The sequence below is a fragment of the Lytechinus variegatus genome, chromosome 16 (assembly GCF_018143015.1).
Source record: "Lytechinus variegatus isolate NC3 chromosome 16, Lvar_3.0, whole genome shotgun sequence".
Taxonomy (NCBI): domain Eukaryota; kingdom Metazoa; phylum Echinodermata; class Echinoidea; order Temnopleuroida; family Toxopneustidae; genus Lytechinus; species Lytechinus variegatus.
Genome location: NC_054755.1, coordinates 16,922,688 through 16,936,369, shown reverse-complemented (window position 1 = coordinate 16,936,369; position 13,682 = coordinate 16,922,688). Strand labels below are relative to the sequence as shown.

Here is a 13,682-nt window from a genome sequence, read left to right as displayed (position 1 = left end):
AAACAGATTTCCAAACTTTACCCCTGGAGAGCATTTCATCAACATTTTTGTCTGACAAGTTGTCAGATCTGACAACTTTCTTTGATTCTGATTGGCAGAGAGGCACTGTTACTATGGTAATTGTCGGATGAAACAGGACTTGTCGGATAAAATCGTTTCATGAAACACTACCCTGATGTCCTATTCTAGTCACTGTACCAGCCGCACAGAAACTTTGTTAGCCTAACAGAACGCTAAAGCAAGGCTCCACACTAACTTTTCTTGGTGGCCCAAACAATCTACCAAAATCATCAATTTCATATTTTTGGTGACCCTAAAACAATAGAAAACATTACAATTTACCAAAACTTTGGTAGCCCAACCGGGCCACCAAGTGTTGGCTTTTACAAAATTTTGGTGGCCAGACTCTCATTTTTGGTTGCCCCGGGCCACTGCTTATGTCGAGCCCTGGCTAAAGTGAGCTCAGTCACATCTATCGGACTGTGACATCAAAACATTCATTTCAATGTATAAAAGTAATGTTTTATTGCAACATTAGGCATCGCTGCCACATTACCGGTTGTAACAGGGCCTCTGTTAGTACATTGTTAGCGCTAACGTTTCTGTGCGGTCAGTACTGGTCTATACAAATACCTTTCATTCTCGGAATTTGAATGCTTTGCTAGGAATGCTTATGGAATATCTCAAAGGTCATTTGAGGAAAGTTGATCATGAGCTAACCGTGAAGTGGCTTATGAGATAATAGTATGAGTGCATTGCAGTGGTGGATCCAGGGGGGATGGGGGGCATTTCCGTCCTGTGCCCCCCCTTTATGTATATATGTCCTTCATTCACAAGTGGAATCCCCCTTTTAAGAGTCGCAACAAATATTTTAACGGGAATATGCAGTTCATAAACAAGTGAGACCCTTTTTTTTAGCTTGGGGAAAGTGTGCCCCCCTTTTGGAAAATCCTGATCTGCCCCTGGTGCATTCGCACTTATGACAAACATAGCTGACCCACACTCAGATCCTTGTGGGACATCGCCAGATAGTGACCTAACTCTAAATGGCCTAAAAGAAAATATATGAAGAATAAATATATATTTATGAGGTGAAAGATAAAACCATCCATTCAATGAGGCAAAGCCGAGTTCAATGGATCATTCATTTCATCTTTCACCAAATGAAGTATTCTGTCCAATGCACAAATGAAACCATCCATTAATTTGTTTATACGACACCTAAAAATAGCTCCTTTTTCATTTGAAATTTATAAATTTTGATACAAAATATGCTCATGCAATGCGAGCTTGGTCTGTTGATTGTAGCGTACACACAACACGTGCGTTGCAAACGAGCAAACAAGAGCGTTTTTACTTGTGTTGCTTGCTGTCTTGGTGGATGCGTGCAAAGGACAAAATCGTATGGATCTAAAATTGAACAATCAACAGATCCAAATTTCCACAGATGATGATGTCATCTAGGTGTCATATAATATTTATTCTTTTATGAAAGTGCCAATATGCAATTGAGGCATTATTTGGTTTATCCTTGCTTTGAGCAATAACTAGTAAAAACAAATGAATATATGACTGTCAGAACAATGCTTATCAAGATAATTGACTCTGAAGGACTTGAAGGAATGCTTTAATATCCTGTGTCTTACTATTAAAGCAATGTTTACTTTCACTTCAAGAGTTAACAAAGTATATCACGCAGTATCTGTAAAGTGAAATTCCACTATTTTTTCAATGTCCATAAAACCATTATCAATCATGTCCCTCTACACTGCTCCCTTTCCTGAGAATTGCCTGATATTGCAACAGGGGCTGATGGGGGAGGATGGGACAGGCTGAGGTTTCTGAACTTTCCTAGCACGCTGACAATCTACATCAAACTACATCATGTATGTTTTTTCAAATGAACCTAAAACAAGCATCAACCGCTGTCCTTCCAAACTGCTCTGTTTCCTGAGGATTTGCTGTCTGACTTTGCAGTGGATGCTGAGGGTGTATGATGGGCCGAGATTTCAGAAGTTGGCACAATGGCAATCTCTGTTCTTCCAATGAACCTATTAAAAGCATAGTACCAACCACTGTCCTTCCACATGGCTCCTTTTCCTGAGGATTGGCTGGCTGACATTGCAGCAAAAGCTGAAAAGGGAGGGTGGGATGGGCTGAGGTTTCTGATCTTTGACTAACAAGCTGGCAATCTCTCTCTGCTTTTTCAATGTCCACAAAACCAAGCATCGACCATGTCCCTCTTTTCATGAGGATTAGCTGTCTGACGTTGCAGCGGATGCTGAGGGGGGTGGGATGGGCTGAGGTTTCTGATCTTTGACTAACAAGCTGGCAATCTCTCTGCTTTTTCAATGTCCACAAAACCAAGCATCGACCATGTCCCTCTTTTCATGAGGATTAGCTGTCTGACGTTGCAGCGGATGCTGAGGGGGGTGGGATGGGCTGAGGTTTCGGAACTTTGGCGAGCACGCTGGCGATCTCTTTCTTCTCATCGTAGTTTTCCCATAGATCATACAGTTTGAGAATTTGTTGTGTAATTTCAAGAATCTGAAAAATAAATACAACAAAAATACTGAATAAAAAAAAATGAATTTAATTCTTGGTCTGGCACGAAAATCTTAACAATATCATCATACCTTGTACACCAGATCAGAGCCTGAGAAGATCACACCAGCATCTTCTAAAGATCTCTATAACATGAGAAGCCTATGCTGAAGAGTCTTTCTCTGCGTCAGCATCTCCTCTTTCGAATAATTTGTCATTAAATTTAAGAAATATATCATTAGAGACTCTAAAATCAAAACTGGAGTCATATCTTATCTAACATCATCAGTTTTCAGAACTAAGCCACTTATCAAAATGATCTTATTCTTTCTATTTTTCTTATATGCCTTTGAATAGAATATATCTAGATAGATGCCACTATAAAGATGCTTATTATTATTATCCTTATTATTAAGGTGATGATTGTCATTATTATTGTCTTGAGCGTTGCTGCCAACATTATATTAGCTTATCTAGGAACAAGAATTCCTGCTTGGTACCATTTACAACACAGTATGTCTATGAAGTCATACCACAGCAAGCAAATGTATAATAATAATGTTTACCAGTGATTACCTTACCCCTACATTGTATGTCCTAGTTTTATGAAATACATCCTTAATAATTTAGAGTTATGATGACATTTAAAATAACTTAAAGGAAAAACAGAAAAATCAAAGAATAACAACAGAAAGTTTGAGAAATATCAAATAATGAGAAAGTTATGAGCATTTGAATATTGCAATCACTAATGCTATGGAGATCCTCCAATTGGCAATACAAAAAAGATGTGATGTCACTTGTGAACAACTTTCCCAGTACTTTGTATATATTTCACTTTAAGTGCCTCTTTTATCACATCTACATGTATCAGTAGATCATGAATTCTTTCTACAGGAGGGCATGTAATACAATTTTCAAAGAAAAAATTATGGATAAAGAGTTTGTATCACCATGAGGAAGAGCAAAAAGACACATTTTGGGGGTATTTTAGTCCATCAAAGGGAAAGTTGTTCACTTGTGACATCACACATCTTTGTCGCATTGCCAATGGGAGGATCTCTACCACCATAGAAAAAGCAGGGTTACACATGTTTCGCTTCTGCTATGTAACTAAGCAAGACAAAACTGGAAGAGATGGGTTTCCAGACACTTGTAGAGAAATTCTTTAATGTAGAAGGAAGTTCCATGTTTTGGGGGCTACATTTGAAAAGGTCCAATCCCATTTAGCACTTAATACCCCATCAAGTTGTAAAATAATTCATAACAATATATAAAATCTCCTTTGGGAACCACCCAAAATATCCAGTAAAAATAACACAACATAGTGGGAGTGTCCTGAGAATATTGTATGATTTCCTTTGAATGTGCAGATTTGCCAATAAAGTGATGAATATAAGAATATCTAGAATAAAAACTTGAATTGAATACTTTTACTCTAATGCACTTTATAGAATTAGAGACTTCAGGGGAGCGAACGTTTCATCAACATTATTGTATGACAAGTTGTCTAATCTGACAACTTTCCTTTATTCTGATTGGCTGAGAGGCACTGTTACTATGGTAACTGTCAGATAAAACATCAGAAACTCCCTAGGAGAGCATTTCATGAAAAACAGACTTGTCAGATGTTTTATCCAAAAAGTCCTGTTTCATCTAAGAGTTATCATAGAAACAGTGCTTCTCAGCCAAGGCAAGGAAAGCTGTCGGATCTGACATCTTGAAGACTGAACTGTTGATGAAATGCTCTCCTGATATAATAATAATATAGGGTATTTATATTGCGCACATATCCACCTTGTTAGGCTCAAGGCGCTCCTATATTACCCGGCTAAGCTAGGCGTTCATAGCGCACACAGCTTTTTAAGGAATTACTTCCTACCGGTACCCATTTACCTCACCTGGGTTGAGTGCAGCACATTGTGAATCAGTTTCTTGCTGAAGGAAATTACGCCATGGCTGGGATTCGAACCCACAACCCTCTGTTTCAAAGTCTGAAGACTAATCCACTGGGCCACAACACTCCATATAAGAAAATGATGAGCACTGTATAAACAGGTATGACACTGGAGACAGAGCTTCATAAACTTATGAACAAACTGATTCAAATGAAAAAACTGGTGACTGTCTTACCTTGTCTAGATCCACATTGAGATCAGCAAACCAAATCTTAGTATGATCATTCTGGGATATCACACACGCCATATGGAGGGAAGCTGTTGAGGGGATGTTAACAAATTGGAAGGGATTTAACAAGGTGTGTATCATCCTCATTGATATTTGTACCCCGTTAATGTCAGAAATGAATCATATTATATTAACATTTCTGTTATAAGAAACAGTTTAAAGATAAATGAAAGTAGTTGCAGTAAACACTGATTTCACAAGAAAGTATGTAAAACCAGGCTTAATTGTCACTACATCACATAGGACCTAGATAAGATCTGGTACAGTTACATAAACTGAACTTTGTGAAATCTTGAAATCTATGCTGAAAAATGTTCACACTGAAGATCACCAACACAGATAAGCACACGTGGGACAGTGTATTAATATTGCTTTGAATGTCGGCCCGACGCTTGACCCAAATCTTGTGCTTATTTGCTAATTTCTCAGCAATTACACAATTTCTTCCAGAATCCTTTGGCACATTTTTTTTTTTTATTCATACAAAGAGACACTTTCCACGACTGCTCCAACAACGCTCGGGCGGTGTGACCATGCCTTAAAACTGACACTCAATTTACCTTCCTACTGCTACTTGTGAATCCCTGCACTACCCCCCCCCCCTACACGCAAAAGATCAGGATATCACTTACCTAAAGCAATTAAATATGGTGGATATAGCAAGCAAACATCTGTTCTAAGACTGTCATTGATTATATGCCTACATATTATAAATAAGAAAACAATGTTAAATTAGGGAAAACAATAGTAGCTTGGGGCAATTTGGCCCCAAAAATGCTCTCAAGAGCCCCGGAAAATCCCCATTTACTGAAATATCAAAGCTTTATCCAATGAAGATGTTTGTTCAGCAATAGCACGAGGGTAACACAGCAACTGCTGCATGATGTCTGCCTATGAAAGAAATCATCTAGGCAGCTTATATCTTTATCACCAAATGATGAATCCTTTGAATTACACAGGAGGTTGTGAAAAGTAGCACCCAAAAAAATAAAAAGCAATTTTTTGGGGGGCTTGCATCTAAATTGATTGAAAAAGAGGCTGTTGAAAGACAAAGTTGGTTTCTGCGAGTCGGAGTAGGTTTTATCTCATTTTAACATCCATTCTAGTCAGAAATAATGTAGGCCTCATGAGACATGAACATGTCAACTTGGGCAATTGTTATTATTTCACAGAACCAATCACATGTATGCCTTTAAAATTTGTCTACACAACAGCACAGAAAAGATAAACAAAGAAATAAATAAGAAATAAAAAACAATAATAATACAATAAAAACAAATAAAACGTACATTATACAATTTTGATGCCACTATTCATTTAAAAGTACATGTATGTTTGATAAGTATTTTTACTGGTGTGTCCAGACTAGAAGTTTTTTAGTAGTTTTAGAGCTTTATTCTAAAAATCAAATATAAATACCGACATAAGGTGTTAATTGGCATAATTAATAAATTTTGTAGATTGTGCCTGGGTGATCTGCATGTCGATTTTTGTTGAGATTGCACAAAAATCATCCAAGAATTAAGACCTGCTTTTACAATTTAAAAATAGCATGGGCTAGATAGGGCTAAATTTTCAAATACAGATCTCCAAGTTACTTACCAAGCGAGAGGTAGGAGCTGATCTTCTTGTCCAAGATCAGATGCGTATTGTATAAGAGGCCTGTATGGGTGATACACTATCAAACAACAATCCTGTAAAATAAAAGTATCAAAGTAAAGATCAAACATCAAATTCAATATGTGGTTATTCTCAAATTGGCTTACGTCCTAGTTAACTTTGATATAATAGAGTTCAATAGAGTGCATGTTGCAAGACCATTCAGGAAGTAGATGCACAAATTATTTCAATCCTCATATTGTAATGAAAAAGAAAAATTGTGATAGAAGATGGAGAATTGATAATCTGTACCCTGTTTTTAATTAATTTTGGATGATTTTTTTATTATTTGGGGGTGGCTGGTCAAATTCGTTTCACACCAAACACTTTGAAAAACACTAGAAATAGCAATAAATAAATATTTTTGCTGCAACTTTGGGGTTCAGCCAGTGAATTTTGGACACTACACTCTGAAAAGCAAAAGCAATACCAGAAGTAAACATGCAGCTGCTACATCACAAATCTTGTGAGCAATGGGGAAAAATCTGAGAAAGTAGTTTGATCCGCAAGACTTGTAATGGACAGACTGACCACCCACCAAACAGTAGGCTAATTCCTGTACAGCCCCTTAAAACTTTAATTGGCAAGGGTATAATGATACAGCAACAAATGATAATTACACACTCAGGCAAATAAATCAATACACGAATACATAAATAAATAAAAAGTCCTGACACATGAAAAGTATGAAATAAATATGAGAGATTACAAAAGAGATAAAGTTGAAGAATAATGGTTGTAAAATTACCATGATTTCCAGGAGGTAAAATTCACATTCCAGGATCTGCAATAGAAATGAAAAAAAATCACGATGCATCAAGTCATTGTGATGAAATGACACAAATTCTGCATTTTTCATATAGTGTCATCTGAATCCCACATCTCCATGGCATTGTAATAATAGTTGTAGTAGAAGTAGTAATCACAGGTGCAGTACACTGTAGTAGTAGTAATAGTAGTAGTACTAGTAGTAGAAGTAATAGTAGTAGTAGTAGCAGCAGCAGCAGCAGCAGTAGTAGTAGTAGTAGTAGTAGTAGTAGAAGTAGTAGTGGTAGTAGTTGTGGCCCAGTGGATTAGTCTCCGGACTCTGAAACAGAGGGTCGTGGGTTCGAATCCCAGCCATGGCATAATTTCCTTCAGCAAGAAATTGATCCACAATGTGCTGCACTCAACCCAGGTGAGGTAAATGGGTACCTGGCAGGAATTTATTCCTTGAAACGCAGCGCGCATAACAGCTGCACTCCTAAAGCCAGGGTAATTATGCTGCATATACTGTAGAGCGCTTAGAGACTTCTGACAAAGTAAGTATTAAGCGCTATATAAGCAAGTATAATTATTATTATTAGTAGTAGTAGCAGTATTAGTAGTGTAGTAGTAGTAGTAGTAGTAGTAGTAGTAGTACTAGTAGTACTAGTAGAATTAGAATAGTAGAAGATGTAGACTCTAAATTTGTCACATAAAAATTTCGAAGGTATTTACAAGACCTTGATTTCTCAAGTTTATTGGTCAAGTACATAGAATCTGCTGAATTCATTGCGGCATCCATTAATGCTGTATCGTTCAAGTAGATTACAAGGAGTAAAACAAAACAAATAAAGGCGATTATTTACCAATTTGATTGTGTATGGAAATTCTTGTCCAGAGAAGGCATATGGCAGCTTTTTCACTGTGGAAATAGAAATTCAAACTCTGAATGAAATAATTTACATTTGAGGCGATCTTTTAAATTGCTTACCATCCTTCAATTCAATAATCAATTCTAAATAGTTTTTAGGGGACTTATACAGTGTGTTTATAAATCCATAATTTCACTGTAATGTTTATAAAAAAAAATGAACATGCCACGATGAGTTAGAAAAATAACTAAATTTATTTTTTTTTTATAAATGAATAACAAATCTTCACATAAACATTAAAGTAAATAAATAAATAAAATGAAACAATGAAATAAATATATTCATAAAATATGAAAAAATAGCCTATATCAAGAATATAATATATCCAATGGATAAAAAATTGGATACAGGCTGTAACTTGTTTTTTAGGCAAGTTTTCAAAATGCAAATTATGGCAATTCTGAATAAAAAAAGTACAGAAGTATATTTGCTAATCTGCCTGTATGGACATGCAGAAGAATCTAAGAAGGGAAATATTGTAACATAATAACCCAAAGTTTTAACAATTAGCACCAAACTGAAGATGAAAGACCAGTTTAACGTACCTACTGACTGACAGGCACTTATCAATCTGCTATTGATCAGAGGGCCAAACTCCTGAAAAAATACAAGCAAAAAAAAGAATAACAAAACAATGTAAAAACATTAATTTTCTGCTGTGAAAGCACAGTCATACATAGATTTTTGACCATAGACATCTGGTTTTGCAGCTATGAAACAAATCCACAGTACTTCTACTCACATTCAACTAGAGTCTCTTATTTTCTATGAGGGAAACAGAAAATTTTACAGAATTTCACGGAAAATGCATTTTTCAGGTCAAAATATTTGAAATACAAAAAATTCAATTAAAATCATGAAAATCAAAGCTAAATCAAATCAATAAATAAATCCATAGAATGTTTGCAGTATTTACAAGTATTTGTATTCAAAACTGTACTTGTATCTGCAGATGTTTTTCTAAGGTTTTCACAATTCATAGCTCCAGTTCAACAGCTACATTTGTAAAAGTGCTAATTGTAGATTTTCAAGAATGTAAAAAAAAATAAGTAACTGAAACAACATAATACACAGGCCACAGAAAATCAAAATGATGAATAGTGGATGACATTTTCATTAAGTGCCATCTCATTCTAGTGTTCTATTTCAAGTTCAAGATTATTATCTTCAATGGATTAGATATTTAGTTTATTTTCAAAATGATTGACAACGTAGAGGAAATACAAACCTCAACTTTTGATGCTAAAAATAAACAGGTTGGTGACATTAGAAGTGGATCTATACTCTTAAGGTTGTTCCTGGAAAATAAATAAACACACACAAAAAAACACAATAAAGAGACTTGCATGTATTTATTGTGATCAGCACAATTTTTGTAAGAACTAAAGTTTCTCTATCAATAGTTCATTTATTCTTCTTCACCTTTTCATACCTACAGATTTCTTAAGCTAGAAAACTATCATTCCTTATGTATTTAAGGATGTATGATATATCCGAGTAACAACAGTAAGGTCCCCCCTCCCCTTCAAGAAAAAAAAAATTAAAAAGAAAAGCAACAACAGTGTATTATGCATATGTACTTGATCAATCATTTGATATAAAGATGCAAAATCAAATGATAAGCAACATACGTCAGTATGAAAAAAAATATATGTTTCAACAATTATTTCAATATCACAGGATGCAAAGACCTTTATTACAACCTGCATGGATGACGAGGGGGGGGGGGGGAATAGACAGGTGGTACTGCAGGGCTCCACACTAAACCCTTTTTAATACTGGTCCAACCTGTTCATGTCGGACCAGTAGATCCCCACTTTTTCAATTTTTTACTGGTCCGAACCTAAATTTACTGGTCCTGCAAAATAAAGAAAAATATAAAAAGAGACTTTGAGTTTATTTTGCTGACTTTAATTGTTTTTATTGCCCTCCACAACATTTTTTAAAAAGAGAAAATATAATTTGTATCAGTTTGATATATTTTTTACTGGTCATGTCGCACCAGATAAGCTGGCTATCTCTGAAAAACTACTGGCCCGACAGCAATTTTTACTGGTCTGGGACCGTCGAATCAGTGCCAGTGTTGCGCCCTGGCCGTACTGAATAAAAACAAACACAAGTTGGAGAAGAAAAGGGAGGTGAAAGCAGTATAACATAGTTGCTTACTTGGAATAAAATCTTTTGAAATAGATGGTTGCAGTGCTGACTACTTGTTGACGAACTTTGAGCTGTTCTCCAAGTGCTTGAATAACTAGAAAGAATACATTGTAATATATTACAGAGATATTTACCAAATTCCAACTAGATCTATCAATAATCAATCCATACAATGAATAGTACACATTATACAACTCCTAAGAATGTTCAGTAATCTGATTGGTCCAAATTGGATCACATGATATTCAGGGAATCTCAAGGTACAAGTAAAAGTTTAATTTATCAGCTAAATTAACAATCAAATAATTCAGAACTATTGGAATTTAGTAAACAGTTTTCTTTATCATTAAAAGCATGATGAATGAGGACAGTATACACTAGAAATATGTACAATGTAAACAAATTTTTGTTATTTTTGGCTTCCATACTTTTAGTGCAGAGTGTGACCATGGTCTGAGTTGAAGTGGAAGTTCACTCGGAGTTTGTTGTAAAAATAGCAGAAAAGTTCTAGTGAAGGTTTGAGGAAAATCCACTAAAGATTAAGAAAGTTGTTAGAATTTGAAGTTTTTGATTTGTGACGTGATAAATGAGCAGCTGCCCCATATTTTACATGTAATTAAAATGCATAAATTTCACTTTATTAATAGTTCGTGATGACTTATTTTTTTTTTTTTTAGAAACGGGCGTGAAATAATTTGTTAATTGATATACCCGGTACTGAAGCTACAGTAAAAACCATTTCCAATTTTCTAATAAAAGACAATTCATCAATTTTTTTTACTATATGGTATACAGGAAAGCTTGTCGTGTATTACATCACAAATCAAATAATTAAAATTCTATTAACTTTTTTATTCTTTGATGGATTTTTCTCAAAACTTTGGAAATATTTTGAATTATTTTTTTCTGCTATTTTTGCAATAAACTTTTTGTCAGGTGAACTTCCCCTTGAAAACGAACTTCAGAATGTGGACCCAAGACCTTAATTTTTTTTCATGGAGATTACCTCCTGCATAGAAGATCATGACTTTTTGGTACTCCTCTTCTGTTAGGATCTGTAAATCTGTTTGGCGATCCTTCATCAGGACTTGTTTATCCAGAATCCATTGCTGACTGTTTTTAAGATGAAAGAGAATGATTAAAAAAAGTTGTTGTCATGAAAAGATGAGAAGAGCTTACGGCCGTGTTTTCCGTCGCCATCTTGATTTGTCTTCAGCTTGGCGACGTAAACACGGCCGTAAGCTCTTCCCATCTTTTCATAACAAATATCTCGTTTTTTTTAATGAATTCTTCTTTAAAAATGAAATCCATAGACCATATCGCAGAAATGTTGGAAATGAAGTTGGACCCCATGTACATGTTTTAGGGCTAGATCTAGTTCTTTTAGAGGGAAAGTAGAATTCTCGGAGGCGAAAGTTTCTGGTTTTGTACCCGTACGTGGGGGAATATAGATTGGGGTCCCAGGCGTCAGTGGGGAGTGATCGTACGTAGAGTATATGACTTCACTCCCCAGACGCCTCCAGGCATTGTTATCGGCTGCACAATCGCAAGCCATCTGTGTACGAGGAGAAACAATGTTAAAAAACTCCTTGAAACAGACGGCTGACAGTTGTCTACCATATATTGAATTGAACTATTAATATTGAACTCCACCGCCGCCGTGTAGAGAGTACCGTACCGGGTGCGGTAGGCCGTAGCCTAGCCTAGGCCGAGACCAGGCCAGGGGAAGTGCGTTATCGACTGTACCAGCCACAGCTCAGGCAGAGCTAGAGCCAGTGCTATGCGGCGAAAGAAATAGGCCTACCGACGCATAGACCCTTATTTGTTTGCTACAAAAAAAAATACACGAAACGCTCCGCTTAGTCTACAGATTAATAAAAAAAAATTACACTTACCAATGAGAGCTTTGCCAAAAGTTTCCTGCCATTTCTATAGCGAAGAACTTCCAATTTATCAATAAATAATGACTTTTCTCGCTCCTGCTCTTTGTGTAAATTGTAATTGGTATGAATTGTTAATGGTGTCTCTGATGAAGCAAAAAAAAAGGAAATATACACAGAGTGCAGTGCGCCCCATCCAGAATCCCCGCCCCCGTAATTTAGTGAAAATTTTTGCTGTCATAACAGGGGCGGTGGAATATATTTAGGTCCATGATTGAACTAACATCAAATTGTTAGACCCGTGTAAAAATTCCAACATTGGCCCATTTATTGACGTTGGGCGAATGTTAACGTGTCCACCGAGTCAACATCAATTTAAAACATTGGGCCAATATCAGATAGCAATGTTGGGCTAATTAATGTTAAAATGTCCAAGAGCGAAACATGAGCCGAAAATGTGTAATATTCCAACCTGAAAACTGGACATTCTATGCATTTTTGTAACTATGAACAAGACGGGTACCTTAAAAAACAAAAATTGATGCGTATTATTTTTACTTCAGAAAAGGTATTTAATTTTGAAAAAAAGAGGCATTTTTCATTTTGAATAAAGGGCATTTTTCACACGGGAATTTTTTTCTTGGGGGGGGAGGAGCAAGTCTCTCTCTGCCCCGTGTCTTTATCATAAATTTGGAATTTGCTTCATGTAATGCATATCACTGAACAAAAATATGCTTCTCTTCATTTAAAACCCATCTCAACGTTCATAATAAACACGTGTATGCCTGACTTATATTAAAACATAAAAGTGGTGCTACCAAATAATTACGTTGGTTTTCTGTCTTTTCCTGCTATTTATTCGAAAAAATAAAGTTCGATCATAGCTTGAATATCAACCTTTTCTTCATTGAAAGTCCTATGAAATGTTTCTAAAATACTATAAAACCATTTTCGCTATATTTCACGATTGAATAAGCACGAGTAAATATTGCAATTTTAATCAAGTTTAACTTTTCTTAAATCATTACTTTATTCACACAACACAATATTATATATAATAATATTATTATTATCATTATTACAATATATATTTATATTGTGTGAACTTTTGCCATTTACAAGCTTTCTTAAAAGCTTTCCACAGGTGTTCCATTTTCCATTTATTTCTATCACAATATTAATTTACTATGCTTATATATTTGATCTATTTTTGTATAAACATGTGTATTTCAAATGTACATATTTTGTTGTTTTTTGATGGAAAAGAATAAATGAATTGAATTTAAAATTCAAAATCAAACAAACATAGGTGTACATAATAGAAAGGGAATAGCCCAGGTAACGGACATTAACAAAAAAGAAGAACATATAAACGATCAAGTTTTGAGCATAAATACATAATTTGGTCTCAATTTATATAATGGGTAAAATTACACAATACAATCTGATGTACATAAATGGTAGACTCTTAAATATTTAGTAGGTGTGATCTTTTTTATCCTGGTAGCCCATATACCAAGTTACACTGTTAAACCCCGATTTTACAGAAAAAACACAAGATTTTGCAGAAGGCAATAAC

At 35.3% G+C, this 13,682-nt stretch overlaps 1 protein-coding gene across 1 annotated transcript; it reads right to left on the bottom strand.

Annotated features, from left to right (window-relative positions):
• Window positions 1-1,269: 1,269 nt before the first annotated feature.
• On the bottom strand, window positions 1,270-12,261 carry LOC121429842 (cyclin-C-like). Its single transcript, XM_041627087.1, has 11 exons — window positions 12,119-12,261; window positions 11,230-11,336; window positions 10,233-10,317; window positions 9,295-9,364; window positions 8,612-8,663; window positions 8,001-8,056; window positions 7,139-7,174; window positions 6,334-6,425; window positions 5,364-5,431; window positions 4,678-4,760; window positions 1,270-2,547 (listed from the first exon to the last, which is right to left on the bottom strand). The coding sequence occupies exons 1-11, from the start codon at window positions 12,148-12,150 to the stop codon at window positions 2,398-2,400; spliced, it is 831 nt and encodes a 276-aa protein (XP_041483021.1). The 5' UTR covers window positions 12,151-12,261; the 3' UTR covers window positions 1,270-2,397.
• Between the last annotated feature and the right edge of the window lie 1,421 nt (window positions 12,262-13,682).